The sequence below is a fragment of the Rattus rattus genome, chromosome 3 (genome assembly GCF_011064425.1).
Source record: "Rattus rattus isolate New Zealand chromosome 3, Rrattus_CSIRO_v1, whole genome shotgun sequence".
Classification (NCBI taxonomy): domain Eukaryota; kingdom Metazoa; phylum Chordata; class Mammalia; order Rodentia; family Muridae; genus Rattus; species Rattus rattus.
The window spans coordinates 66,733,806-66,749,420 of NC_046156.1; the positions used below are offsets into that span (position 1 = coordinate 66,733,806).

General features: G+C 44.7%; 1 protein-coding gene across 4 annotated transcripts in view; it reads left to right on the forward strand.

Annotated features, from left to right (window-relative positions):
- Nucleotides 1-15,615, forward strand: part of Dclk2 (doublecortin like kinase 2) — a 128,846-nt gene that overhangs the window by 76,601 nt on the left and 36,630 nt on the right. For 2 of the 4 annotated variants that reach the window (XM_032898142.1, XM_032898143.1), the window contains exons 3-6: nucleotides 3,860-3,962; nucleotides 8,357-8,458; nucleotides 9,352-9,399; nucleotides 14,366-14,460. In XM_032898142.1, coding sequence (XP_032754033.1) covers nucleotides 3,860-3,962; nucleotides 8,357-8,458; nucleotides 9,352-9,399; nucleotides 14,366-14,460 — 348 coding nt within the window. The remainder of the gene's footprint in view (nucleotides 1-3,859; nucleotides 3,963-8,356; nucleotides 8,459-9,351; nucleotides 9,400-14,365; nucleotides 14,461-15,615) is intronic. The other 2 variants (XM_032898144.1, XM_032898145.1) reach the window with 1 other exon arrangement.

A 15,615-nucleotide genomic window follows, 5' to 3' on the forward strand; every position in this document is an offset into this window, starting at 1 on the left:
ATTGAGAATTTCTCCTGTGACAGCTTCCCGTCCCCTGGTGTGCCTTCAGTGCTGCCCTGCAGGCAGATTCTAGCCTCCCTTCCAGGAGCCCAGACTTCAGGCTTAAGGCCTCTTCTCTCTCACATACTTGCCCAGCTCTTCCCGAACTGAGAAAACCCAAAGCCTTTAGGAATCAAGAGTAAAGTAAAAGGCCTCCTGGCACCATGCTGTGAGGTGCCCACCCTGTGTCCTGTCTTCATACCTTCACTGTGAAAGGAGGACATGGTCACATCCAGAGCCCTTCACTTTCTCTGCCCACTGATTTCATTCTGCCTCATAGAGCCAAACAGCTCTCTGGTTTTTTCTTTCTCACAGCCAAAATGTCCTGGCTCCTGGGACTTTGCAACAGGATGCTAGTAGGTGTCTGTTGTTTTTCTCACCTTGGGGGGCGGGGGGTGGGGAGCAGTCACTTGACCTTTGACCTACACCCCCTACACACTCTTCTTTTTCCCTGTCCCACTTTAGTCAAAACTCTGGGAAACTCTGTCCTTCCCACAGCAGCCAGCTCTTTTAACCACCACTGAGTCATCTCTCCCTTCCCTGAGATGTCAGTTTTTAGTCTCTCTCTGATTTGTTCTGTAACTGACACGAAGGCCCCTTGAAATACTTTCTTGACTTGGTTTCCAACACACTGTAAAAAGTCTTGATTTCTTCCTGGTTTTGCAGCGTCTCCCAAGCTTGGCATGTAGCTGGCCTCTCGGCTCTGACCTCCTCTTATGCGCACAGCCCAGGGTTTAGTTGCTAATCTATCCACAGCGGCAAATCTGGTGTTCAGCCTTGGTGTCTCTCCTCCAGTTGAGATTTGTATGTCCTCAGCTTTATGAACAGCGCCCTACTTGACAGTGTGATAGTCATGTCACAGACGATGTTCCAGATCTGAGTTTTGGAACAGCCTGTCTGCCACTAAGTTCATTTTATACTTCTCACTGTCAGAGCTAATGGCAGCCACAGCATTTCTGTCACACTAGTCAAAAGCCTTGACTCTTCTTCATCTCCTGTCTCCAGTCTTTACCCCCTGCCCCCTCAGAACAGATAGCCCTCATCCCTTCCCTGGCAGTGGTCTCCAGCTCACCATACTTGGTAATGTCCTTTGTAGTCTAGACTTCACTGTTTTCCAGTCATACATAGCTACACATTTTAGGTCAAGCTCGTCCAGAGAAGCTGCTCTTGTCTGGTACTCAGCCCCAGTAGGCATAGTCTCATACCGTACTTCAGTTAATCAGAACACATGTTAGACGTCCACCAATGCTGTGGTCCCTACTAGCCCTCTGGGATGATGGATAGGACATGTTCTTGCTCAGACCGTGGCACTAAAGGTTGGTTAGAAAAACCTCTGAGGAGCTGGAGAGATGACTAGGAGGTTAGGAATGGTTACTGCTCTTGCAGAGAATCTGAGTTTGGTTCCCAGCACCCATGTCAGTTGGCTCATAAATGCCTGGAACTCAGTTCACTGTGATGAGATACCCTCTTCTGGCTTCTGCAGGTACTCACAGTCTGTATACATACCCCTACATGGACATGTGTACACACACATACACACATACATGGACACTCATGTACACACATGTACACATCTTTACATGGACACAATTATGCACACACACAATTTCACACATATATATGCATGGACATGTGTGCATAGGTGCATGTGTGCACACATGCACACATGCATGGACACACACACATGTACATGTACACACAAAGATACAGACATGCACACTGAGAGGCCACATGTGACAAACTGTAGTGATGAAGCTGACCCTGAGGTGGAAATGCTGTGAATGTCCATCAGGCAGTGTGCCTTTTACAAGACAGTGTTATACCAACATAGAAAACAATAAATCACTCAACATTTGCCCTAACCTGGATGACCCTTAAACAAGCTGAGGGAAAGGCCATTACAGAGGGCCTTGTACTGTGTGATAAAATGTACATGAGATATCTGGAGAGTGCTGGAGAGTTGGTTTAGCAGTTAAGAGCCCTGGCAGCTCTTCCAGAAGACCCAAGCTCAATTCCCACACCCACATGGCAGCTTACAACTATAACTTCAGTTCCAGGGGATATGACACCTTTTTCTGGCTTCTGGATACCAAGTATGGTAGGGGAAACAACCATACATAAAAAATAAAAATAAAACATTAAAAAAATCTGGGCTCCATAGAACCACAGAACAAGGTGGAGTTGTGGGTCCCGGATAATGAGAGAAGAGGCCCTAGGAAATGACTGCTAATGGGCTCAGAATTTCTTTCCTGATTGCGGTGATGACTGTACAATTCGGAATGTATTAGTTGGTTCTCAGTTGTATACTTGAGTGGGTGATTGTACAGTGCTGGTTATTTTATGTCAACATGACACAAGCTAGAGTCATGTGAAAGGAGGGACCTCGTGTGAGAACACGCCCCTATAAGACTGACCTGTAGGCAAGCATGTGGGACATTTTGTTGATTGATTGGTGTGGTAGAGCCTAACCCATTGTGGGTGGTGCCACCCCTTGGCTGGCAATCCCGGGTTGTGTAAAAAGGCAAGTTGAGTGAGGCAGTAAGCAGCAGTCCTCTGTGGTTTTACCTCAGGGTCTGTCCTGACTTCCCTTCATGATGGACCTCCTTTGTAAGATGAAACAAACCCTTCTCTCCCCGAGCTGTGTCCTCAGAGCCATAGAAACCCACTAGAAAAGTCTATGACTCAAATCTTAATAAAGGAAAACCAGAGCAAGCCACAGCTGCTATGCTGGCGGGAACACAATGTCATGGTTGAGCAGTGAACAGGGGAAATGTCAGCGACAAGGTTGAAGGGTCTGGTGAAGTGACATTAGTGTGTAATGAGGGTGGTGTGGTCGCCCTGGTGTTGTGATAACAGTGACTGAACTGAGGGGATATAGGGAGATTGGAGGTCAGATAGCCAGTGTCAGGACTGCAGCGGACACCAAGTGGAGGTTGACACTACTCAGCCACGTGAGTAGTGGGAAGGACCTGCTGTGGGAGCAGAGCCAAGCCCAACGACAGGATTCCCAGGAGTATTGTGTGGATAAAGACGTAATTCACACAATCCAAAAAGTAGATAATGTTGTCACCACCTGAGGTGGTGAGCAGAGGCAGGGTTGGCAGGTGAAAGGTGATTGGTGCTTTTAAATCACTGATCTGATGAGGTGTGAGCTAACTACAGAAGCTGGGCCCTACCTGATAATTGAGACGTGGGCAGGACCCATGCCTACTGCGCCCCCTGGCTGCTGAGAGGCCCATCATCTTCATTACCTAATTACTGTAACCCAAGTCATTCACTGTATCTAGTTCACTGTGATTTTTATGCAGACTTATTTATTCCAACATAAAGCTGAATTGTGACCGTAGAGTCAGAAGGTCTTACTGAGATTGCAGAGAACTCCCAAGTCATGGATCAAGTTTTTTAAAATATCAACACATTATTATTTTGGAGATGAAGCCGTTTTCATAAGAAGTTTTTGTGCAGCTCCTTGTAAAAGTACATTGAAACACAGCTTGTCCATATCAAAGTGCTAGAAATGGCTCTGTTGTCACCAGTAGACCAAAGATGAATGTTTTGCTGCCGTGGACCAGGCTTCCTGGGATCTTAAACAGAGAGTATGGAGTGGGGAGCTTTTTTAAAAACTGAAGATGTAGTTCAGACAACACATGAGGGTGCAGGACCAGGAAGTCTTCCCCAACCTTGATAAAGGCGGTGATCAGGGAAACACACACTGCAGTGAGCAGGTCTCTGTCCCACTATGGTGCTGTGGGTAATGCTTGAATGTGCTGACTTTTATTGTCCTCCAATGTTTCTAATTTCTTGGATTTTCTTTTTCTAGGTTACTTGTCTGCAAGACTTTTTTGGAGACGATGATGTTTTTATTGCATGTGGACCTGAAAAATATCGTTATGCCCAAGATGACTTTGTCCTGGATCATAGCGGTGAGGCAATTCATTGACCATCTCTGTAGCTCCTGAAAAGAAAGCTCAGAATTTAGACACTCAGACATGTTAACCTAGGTACACTGGAGAAAGTTGACCAAGCACAAGTGGTGTTCACTGGTAGTCCCAGCCACTAAGGAGGCTGAGGCAGGAGGATCACTTGACTCCAGGATTTTAAGGCCAGCCTTGCAACATATTGAAAACGTATTGAAGGATAATTAATAAACTATCCATCGTAATTATTGGAGATTTCTTTTTATGTCATTGTTTTAAAACATGCTTTATAAAAACATACATTGTTTATATTTTTATAAAAATATGGGTGGGATGAAAAAATACCCCTTTCTTTATTTTTACCTATTAATAGAGTTTTTAACCATTACTTCAATAATTCCGAATGATACTGGCTTTAAGGAAATGGCTCTATCCTATTGCCATAATTCTGTATACCTACTCTAGTAGAAATGACTGTTTCAGCTGATAGAAAAATCAGCCTCATTTTTAAGTGAGTGAAATTCAAGTTCGATATTTTTTACAAAGGAAAGAGAGATTAAAGCTATAATCTCATCTTTTATAAATAAGGAAAGATGTCTTTAGAGATCCAGATGGACGATAGAAATAGATCACCAAGATGCCGTGATGCGTGTGCTATTTAAATCAGAGACTGCCTGGTCTGAGGAAGCAGCTCAGCAGTTGAGAGCCTGTTCTGCTGTTGCTGAGGGCCAAAGTGTGGCTCCTAGGACCTTTATTGCAGGGCCCACAACTGTGTGTAATTTCCGTCTTAGGGGATAGGATGCCCCCTTCTGGCCTCTATGGGCACTGCACTCAGATGCCCATACTCACAAAGACACACACACACACACACAGACACACACACACACACACACACACACACACACACACACAGAGAGAGAGAGAGAGAGAGAGAGAGAGAGAGAGAGAGAGAATTTAAAATATGGTAAATCATCTGGGCAGTGGTGAGCACACACTTTTAATCCCAGCTCTCAGGAGGCAGAAGCAGATGAGTCTCTGAGTTCAAAACCAGCCTGCTCTACATAGCAAGTTCTAGGACAGACAGGGCTACACAGAGAAACCTGTCTTGAACAAAACACAAACAAATACATCTTCTAAAAAATTGATAATGGACAGATTATTAAACTGTCATGTGTAAATATTTTTGTTTTACTATGTGTTTCCCAAGCGCTTGCTTCAGACTTGTCAGTTTCAGTTTTCACCTCTGCTAATATCTTTAAAGGTTTCTATATTGTGTCCCTGTGCTGGAATGACTTTGTCAACCTATAGCACCACTGGGAAGTCTGTAATTGTAAAACTGTACTTTGTGTCCTCCGTGCTGATAATCTACCCTGTTCCTGGGATACCAAGATTGACTAAAACGTTCACTTACCCATCAACTGTCTTTTACATCCTTATTAATTTTAGTTTTCAGTTTCTGAGCAATTTTGTCAATAAGCAGACACTTTGAAAGTCGAGACAGAGAAACTAAATTTTGCACTGTAGGTTTTACCGTGGAAGGTATGGTGTGGTGTACAAAGCCGGGCTCCCTACAGGTTTATTCTGGAGCCGAATATGAACAACTGTGGCCAGGAACACAGATTCAAGGCACTCGTTACCTGGCAGCAGTTTCATGAAGTTTCTAGAGTAGCAGAACAAGAAAGCCACAAGCCAGGGCACTCTTAAAACGCCTTAGAAATGTCAGGCAGGCTGGCGACAGCAAAGCAGGGGAGCATGTGCTGAGGTGAGGCCTCGGATGCTGTCCGATGCGTTCTTACCTTACATCGCTGGAACTAGGGGTCTGTTCATGTGTTTTAACAAGACTTGCCTAACAGTCACACACAGGTTGGCAGTAAATGGTTATTAGGGGGCTAAGATAGCCTCGAACAGTCTGGCCCCATCTCTGCATCTTTCCAACACTCCACAATCAACAAAGCTCCAATCAGAGAAGATCGTAGTGACTTAGTCACTGTAGTCACCATGGTGGTGCTAACAGCAGTAACAATAAAACATCGTTCACTGCTTACTGTGTGTGTCTAGCAGGTCAGCGGTTGCTTTGTGTGTAGTGAGTTTACCTGATTGAGCCGGATCATCTGGCTTTTGTGGTGGTTGATGAAGATGGCCTCTAATAGGTTTTAAAATACGAGCCCTATCGTATTTACCCCATCTCGATTTCTAGCTATTTAATCTTCTTCAAGGTGGGAGCGGTAAGGATATCTTAAAAGACTTTGTGAGGATTCCCTGAATTAATATGTCAGATAGCTCGTGTGTGTGTGTGTGTGTGTGTGTGTGTGTGTGTGTGTGTGTGTGTGTGTGTGTGTGTGTCTTGCTCTTTTGGCTACGGTCAGTTTTGTAGCACCGTCTTCACACGGTGCAGTTGAACGGTGAGAGCAAATCTCATTTTGGATTCTATCACAGATACACTTACGAGAACACAAAGTTTTTTTAATCGGTTGTGTAACTGTTTTGTCTTGAGAGTTCCAGCTTTGAATATCACACACTAAAGGTCACGCATTAAAACAATAACAAAAAATCAAAGGACGCATACGTTTGAAAGCCCACCAAAGCAATAAAGAGAAAGAAAGAGGGAGGAATGAAAGAGACTCTGGTGTGGTGGCGGATGACTTTAATTCCAGCATGCGTGAGGCAGAGGCGGGCAGATCTCTGAGTTAAGGCCAGCATGGTTTACATAGTGAGTTCTAGGCTAGATAAGGCTACACAGTGAGAGCTTGTTTTAAACAGTCAACATGCACAGAATTCTGCAATCAGTGGTTCTCAACCTTCTATCTTATTGCTACTTCATAACTAATTTTGCTACTGTTATGGACTGGAATGTACATACCTGCATTTTCCCCATGGTCTTAAGCAGCCGACCCCTGTGAAAGGGGGGCATTTGACCTCAGAAGGATCGTGACCCACAGGTTGAGAACCGCTGTGCTAAACTAACCTTGGTCAAATGATAAATTTCTCCTGATTCCTAACCCAGGGTGTGTTTCTGAAGTTCCGGCTTATTGGGGCTTGTTTTGGTACGTCCCGCTCATTAGAGGGACATTGTCTCTAAAACGTTTAACAGTCTACACTGGGAGCTTTCCAGACAAAGGAACACAATCCATAATACTAATGGATTAGCAGAAACGGGAGCTGCCCCATTTATATAAGGTTTGATTAGAGCCTTTCAGATGTTAACTAGGCTCCCCTGGTGTGTCTCCCCTGATTAGAATACTTCACATGTTAATTTACCACCCTGGGGATATAGATTAAAATTAACTCTCATTCTAATCTTTTTGCATAAATTGAAGTATTTTGAAGTAAACCATAGACAATATGTTATCTAATTTATCCCTTACAACGAGCCCATGAAGCACATTTTATTCTTAGGTTAAATGTTAGGGAGAAATACGGAGGCTGGCCCATAAGCAGAGTCTTCCTTCTACTTAGCAAATGTGGAGACCGTGACTCATCCCGAGCCCGCCTGACTGCCAATGTTGTGATCTTAATTACTCAAATGTGAAGTGGCGAATGCAGCTGTAATTTGTTCTGGTTCTCCACATGCTGTTTTATTTGGCAGCCTATGGAAAGGTCTGTGCTCTTGTTTAAAGGCGCTCCTCTCCCCTTTGCCCGTCCATGCTGTGGAGAGATGGGTAGTTATAGTACGTAGGTCCTAATTCGAGGTTCATGTCCTTCTGATGCACGATGAGCAAGGACTTGAAGAGGACAATTCTGGTCCGTGCTGCCTGTGGGGAGAGCTGAGGCTTATCTGTGAAGAATATTGTGCGTTTGCTCAGGACAGTGGAGTTGTGTGCCCAGTAAGAACTCAGTCCAAACAATGACGTGTCGCAGATGTGGATCTAACAGAAGATCTAAACCTCACATGTACTTTCTGGACAGTTGCTGCATGCATTGAATTTCTGGAGCTCGGGGGCCAGCAGCTCACAAGTCCTGGGTTCAGTCTATAGCACTGAAAAGGAAAAGGTAGGATGGGAAGGAGACTGTCAGGCAATAGCAACAGGGTTGGGGAGACCCCCTCGTAAGGTGCTTGGGGTGTAAGTGTGAGGACCAGAGTTCAAATCTCCACCACCCTACAAAACACCAGGCATGGTGGCTCATGTGTCTGTGACATCAGACCTTGGAGGTCAACACGAGAGCATTCCTGGGGCTCGGTGGCCCAGTAGGCCAGCAGAGTGGATCCCTGAGTTCAGTGAGAGAGCTGACCTCAGTTAGGTGGAGAGTGACTGAGGAAGATCCCGTGCCTCTTGGAGTCATGGGATTGCACATGTGCATGTGCACACATACACTAGGTAACAAGCAGCTCGCTATAGTCACGTGTGGTGTGTTTGAGCAATGGTAAAATCTGCTTACAAATGCGCTTTTGCCCTTTACAGAGTGCCGTGTCCTGAAGTCATCTTATTCTCGGGCCTCAGCTGCTAAGTATTCTGGATCCAGAAGCCCAGGGCTCTCCCGCCGCAGCAAGTCACCAGCTTCAGGTAGTAACAGAGGCCCAGTGGATGCTCTGAGAGGGAGTACGTCTCCTTAGCTTTCTCACGTTTTTATGAACGAAGCAGCCTTTGCCAGCTTTTGTGCAGCCACGTTCTAGAGCAATGACAGACAATAAGATTTGTAAGTCAGAACTCTTAGACCTGTCTTCCAGGGTCTCTCAAGAAAGCCCTGCACTTGATTCTGTCACGTTTTCTCGCAGACCTCACTGTCTGGTCTTCCACTGCTGTGCACATAAATGTACTTGACATTTCGAGCACTGTAAACTGCATTTTGAGTTCTGTGCTTCATAATTGTGGATATTTATCTTCTTAAAATTAATTCTTACTAGTGCAACGCACACACTGTTCCACACAGAAATAGATTTGCCTCAGAGATTCCAGTCTTCCTCAACCATGTATTAACGATTATTCTCAGAAAGGATTACTTAAGCTCTATAATTTTTAGACCCAGATCTTACATATTTGTCAAAATTTACACTGCTTTGATATTTGTAACATTGAAAACACCCAAATTATATCTCAATAAGTTGAATTTGCAGTCATTACAAATCATTTTATTCACTTAATTGTTAAGGAAATGATTTTAGAGGGGGGGAAAGTGTTTTTGCAGGCAGCATCCTTATTCCTGCCCAGCCTGCTGCCCCTCAAAGTGAACTAAACTTTTCTTGGAACAGAGTTAGGATTTGACGTGTGAGGCATCTAAGGGTGGTCCCAAATGAGCCGTCTCTACCGTCAGACTTGGTCAGACATTTTCTCTGCTGCTCCTGGAGCAGCACCCACCCCACTTCCTCTAGGGCAGGTTGTGTTGCTGTCTTTTAGACCTGCTGAATAACCGCTCTCCTTACTGTCTCCTCCTGCTCTGTGCATATTCGTGTGTACAGTAAAGAGGGCTGGCCACTCCAGTGCCTATTCTACAGCCAAATCCCCAGGTGAGCCCGGATCCTTGCCGCTCTGTCGCTCTGCTGGGTTTCGTTTCTGTCTCCGGCTGCATTTCTGTTTTCTTCGCTCCATCTCCATAAGTGTTTCTGGTCTTTGCTGTGGACATCTGTGCCATCTGTAAGGACGTTTTACAATGCACAGGCCACTCCAGCCTCCCTGCTTGCTACAGAACCACGTAACCTAAGGATACGGCGGAACGCCTGTCTGTGTTGTTGAAGCACAGTGGCCCCTGAGGAGGCAGTCACCTCCAGGAGGTCTGTGTTCTAGTGAACTGTAGAAAATGTTCCGTGACTAAAAAGGCTAAGCGTTTGTTAGCAGTACAGATACGGAAGGAGTTTCTAACCTCACGCTTCGCTCAGACCTAGGTTAAAGGTTAGGAGTCATTAAAAATTTTTCTAACTCAAAGTACTTTATGAAGGCCAGTGCCAGAATAGGACAGGGAAGCACTTCTTGCACATGCAAGGAGGCAGCCCACACTGCATCTTAGATGGGAAACAATTATTTTCACACAGCACTCTACACTCAGGCTTTCTAAATCTGTGACAGTTGACACCCGGGTTTTTAAACCAAAGGTATTTCTGCCACCGCCATTATTCTAAATTGTATTGACTGCAGTGTCTTAGATCTGGAGCATAAATGTGCTCGGATATGGTTTTCTAGCTGAATTATTCCTAGCTTTTGTTTCAGGTGACAGGTTTATAGATACTTGTCATGTCAGGAAAATGATTACATAAAAGTAGAGCGAGAGGCTGAGGAGTCAGGTGTGATTAATTCAGCTCTGTCCCCTGAGGTCTGCAGAGGAAACTTACTGAATAATAACATTTCATGACCACATTTGTCTTCAGACCATCTACTGTTCTGTGACGGAGCCCAGTAAATACTTAAACGATTTAAAAAAAAAATCTGAATTTGCAGTGCTTAAAAATCGGTTGAGGGCTAGCATTTCAGTACGCAAACTTTTCAGCCGAACCCATATCTGGATAGAGTCAGCCTCAGCCTCCTCAGTGGAAGTTGTGAGGTTTGAAAACCACATCTCAGCAACTGGTCTTTGGAAGAGGCCCTTGGAGCAAGTTTAACACTTGATCTAGAAGGCTGGAAGCCTCTGCTCCTGCTGGCAGTTCACGGTGATCATGGCTGTGTTACCCATCGTAGCGAGTGTTTCCTCCTCACTCTCTGACAACCAGCGGCAGAGAGTGACCGAAGCAGTCGGGCTTGGCAGTCTGTGCTGCAGACATGTAGGAGCTCTTCAGGTCGGAGGTCTAAAGTGAGCCTAGGCAATGCAGCCCAGCCCTGTCTTTAAACAACAACAACAACAACAACAGCAACAACAACAGCAGCAGCAGCAGCAGCAGCAGCAGCAGCAGCAAGACTAAAGGGATTTCAGACAGAGCTTGTAACTTTATCATAGTGTAGTTGTAATATTATTCCTGTCAATCCTAGGATAGGAAGTGCTGCTGTGAGTGAAGTTTCTGAGTCTACCTAATCTTCCAACAAAACTCTGTAAATAGCTAAACAGCATGTTGTAAATACTCAGGGAGTTAAGTGGGTGCCATCAATGAGTCAGTCTTTAATTTGAGTCTTAGAAATCCTGCCTTTAGGGACTGGAGAGGTGGCTCAGTGGTTAGGATGCTTGCTGTGCAGTTGAGGACCAGCCTTCAGATCCTAGCACTGATATTAGTGTCCTGTGTCCTGTGCACGCTTGTAATCCCAGTTCTGGTGTGGGGTGGAGACAGGGGATTGCCGGCTTCCGACCTAGCAAAGAAAACATGAGACTGGAGACACTCTGCTTTGAAGGAGCTGGAGAGCAATGGGTGAGAACATCCAACACCCTCCTCTGGTCTCTGATGCACGGCCATGTGGTCAAAGACCCCCAACACACACACACCCACTCACACACACACACACCATTTTGTTTTATTTATTTATTTTTTTTTGTAATGCTGGTTGTAGGTTTCTAGTTGTGAATCTTTAAACTTAGCTCATGAGGATAAAAAAAATAGAGCAGTCAAGCAGAAAGCCCTCCTTATAAGTGAGGAGGGGAAACTTGCTGGATGGATGCTGTGTACGTGCTGGCTGGTCACCACACTTTCCCATGGGTGCAGCAGTGAAGGGAACTGATGTCGCACAGCCCCTTCAGAACCACGGTTTTTAATTAGCCTTTCCAGGACTTCAGAAAAATGTGCAAGTAAGGGCATTAAGGCTGCTTACCAGCGATTCTTAGAACTTTGAAATGCTGTTGAAAACCCACGTGGCTCCATCAGTCTGCATCTTCTTATGGTGGGAGTTATTGGGGGCGCAGGGGGACATGTAGTTACTGACGTGGGTTGAATCCCTGGCAGTAGGTTTCCTTAGCTAGGAAGCAGATTTTTAGGAAAGCTGTCTGCTCCAGGAACAGCCATGTGAGGAACTGATTTTTCCGTTAGCCCTACTCTGCCACTGTCTCAAGGCAGCCCAATCTCGGGGTGGCGCCAGATGGACGCAAGGGAAGGCCTGTCGTGATGGCCGCTGTGCATTGGCGACCTGGACAGATAACTTGAGTGGGAAGAGGCTTAAAAAAAATGAGTGAAATTCTGTTTCCACTTACAGCCAGCTTTCTAACTTACTGCTCACGATGATCTCTGTTTTACATGAGTCCCCTTTAAAGAGAGTTTTTAGAGACTTCATGAGACGCTCACAGTCTCCCTTATCACCTGTACCTTCATGAAGAAGAGTACAGTCATTGCAGCCAACACACTATTATCACCCAGAGTCCACGACGTGCAAGCCTCTCTTGACGGTTGTTCATTCTGTGATTTGGGCAAATATCTGTGACAACTGCACACCGTTACAATGTCATGCAGAGTTTCTGGGTCTTAAAGAAAAATTAACTGACTGGGTCTGGGAGGTGATTCCCCAGTACAGTGCCTGATGTGGAAGCATGAGGACTGAGTTCAGATCCCAGCACCCCAGGCCTAGGCATGCGTCTGTAACCCCAGCATGAGGTGGGATGCAGATGTCAGGAGCTCATGTGCCAGCCGGTCATCCAGCCTAGCTGAGTGCATGAGCTTATGTGTAGTGAGGGATCCTGTCTTAAGAAATAAGGTTAAATAAGGTTAAGATCTTTGGCCTCCTCCTCATGCATGCATGCATGTACATGAAGGAACAGATGAAACACACACCACACACACACACTCACATATACACATATACGTACATATATACACACATGCACACACACACATGTACACACATGCACACACATACACACATGCACACACATACACACACATACTCACATAACACACATATACACATATACGTACATACATACACACATGCACACATACATACACACATACACACATGTGCACACACATGCATACATATACACACATACATACACACATGCACACATATACACACATATACACACATGCACACACACATACGTGCAACACATATACACACATACACACATGCATATACACACATACACATACATACATACACACATACATATTCACACATATACATACACATACACACACAGACACACTCATACATATACACACAGACACACTCATACATACACACACAGACACACTCATACATACACACACATACTCAACACACACACATACGTACAGATACAGAGAGAGAGAGAGAAGGGGGGATCTAGATAATTCCCCAGTGATTTGGAATAAGGAAAATTAAAAGTTCTAGCTGATAATCTATGCTACTTGGTCTACAATTTCTGTCTCTACTTAGGAACTGATATTCAGTTTTGAGTTGCCTGTGTAGGACCTCTCCCTTTGCATGCATACACTTAATTCAGATGATCTAAAATAATACTGTCTGCCTCCTTATGTCTTAAAATTTCATTTTGCTTTTCATAAAGATGAATGTCAGCTTTCATCTGCTTTGGGCAAAGGCTTTTGAGGATTACTTTTGAAGTCAGAGGAATTACAAGTACTTGTAAGAGGAGAACAAACTACTAATCCCAGATATTAAGCACCGGCTTCATGAGATCACTGTAGAAATAGATCTGCGTGATAGAATCGGGGGTGTATGTGGAGGGTGCTAAGTTGGTTGACCAGCACCGTGCGGGCCAATCTGTGACTAACCCCCCTTATGAACAGGGTTAGCCACCTTCTGCCTAGCATAGACTCCCATTCAAGCTTTCAACCAAAGGAGCATGTAGAGGTGTAGAAGGGGGTATAGAGGAAATGACCAGCATTTGCTAAGGAATGGGCAAATTAAACTGTGAAGAAAAAGGGAGGATTAGAAATAACTAGCCTATATTAAAAATACTTGAATAATTATCTTTTAATGAACGTCAATCAAGTAATAAATATTATGAGAAGAAATCGTTGCTTTCACTTTCCCCTAAGAATATACTTAAAGGTTAAGGTTGTAGTCCAGTGGTGAGCATGTGCTTAGCGTGTCTGAGATGCTTAGATCAATTCTTAGCATCAAAAGTAGAATGTATGGAAGGCAGGCACACGCATGTGCACTTGTATATTTGGATTACAGTCAAACTGACTTGAAAGAGCTCTAAACACTTCTCTGTGACCCCCCCTTAGTGAACACCAAGGAGATGCACATTGACAGTCTATGATGGCCGTCATCACAGACCATTGCAAACACAGCAGCCAGTCGTTCCGTCTGTGTTTTCTGGAAGGCAGGTTGTGTGGACAGAGTCTCTCACTCACACCTGTAATCCCATGATCGTCTTCTATATTTGTTGATACCATTGTTGGGACACTATTACTGCAAACAGTCCTAATCTCACTCCTCGTCTGACTGTCTGTAATGCAGTGAGATACATGGCTTTTGCTTTCTGCCGATTCGTCACCCGCTTTGGGCTCTGAATGAAGCGAGGCTTCATCGGAGCCATTCCCTGCATGTGCTTAGTGTCTTCACAATCTGGTTGTTGCGAGTGTTAATGGCTGTTTTCCTCTGTCGTTTCCTGGTCAGTGAATGGAACTCCCAGCAGCCAGCTTTCCACTCCTAAGTCCACCAAGTCCTCCAGCTCCTCTCCAACCAGCCCGGGAAGTTTCAGAGGACTGAAGGTATGACGGAAGTGATGTGGCGTGTGTGTGGGATTCTGTTAATCGTGTGGTTTGCGAGCTTGTAAAAGCCGCCCTGGGTCCTGGCATCAAGTTAGATAATCTTCTTAACCTTCTCCCTCGTGTTCACATCCTGGGGGAATGCAGGGTTGTGATGGGTTGAGCGAAATGTGTTGAACGCATGACACAGACTTTATTGAAGTCTCAAACATCAACATAACTTTAAACCTACAGGAAGGTAGAAGAAAAACATGTGCGATCCGGGGAGGAACATAGCATAAATAGGCGTTATTTATGATGCTAAAAGAATAAAGAGTAGCAGCAAAATTAGTGGTTGGCTTACTAAGATACTTAATAGGGAGAATGTACAACACTTTAACAGGTTTTATTTGATGCGGTAAATCCTAATGCTTTAAATTTGTAAAATGTGCCCGGTGGAACATCGGTGAACACTTGCTATTACACACTGACTGCTTCCTTTATTGACAGAGTCAGATTGTTTATATGGTAAAGTGCTTTGAAAGTCCTAAAGTTTGTACAAAGCTGTGCACAAGTCAGTAAATCAGCTTTTCTTCCTTAGTGGTGTCAAATGCACCATTACCAGGAGTATAGACTCTGCAAATTAAAACCTCAGATACAGTCCAAGAAGTTTTCTTTTAAGGATGTTGAAGAATCTTTTCAATTATTATAATGAGTAGCAAGGGCTGCTTACCACTTCTGTGTGGACAAGGAATGAAAACGCATCAAGCCTAGGATTCGTCTACCTTGAGGAGATACATGAAGTTCTCAGCTTCCCAAAGCGGGCAGCATCGTCCACCTGAGTGTAAGCTCGGCTTGCTCTGCCCCGAGAAGGATATGAGAACAAGAGAATGAATAATACAGACTGTCTTGGTTTGTGCTTGCTTGGTTATATACCTTAGTTGAAACGTGGGATAGACTGATAGTAAATTCAGGGATAAGAGAATACATAACTCGTACCAACTCCTCATTACTGGACACACTTATTAGAAGGACTGGCCAGATGTGGTGACTCCAGCTTGTAATCTCAACATGCAGGAGGCAGAGACAAGAGGGGTTCTGTAAGTTCAAGACTAGACTGGTTTGCATGGTGAGTTCCAGGCAGTCAAGGGCTGCATGCTTGCCTAGCATGTACCCTGA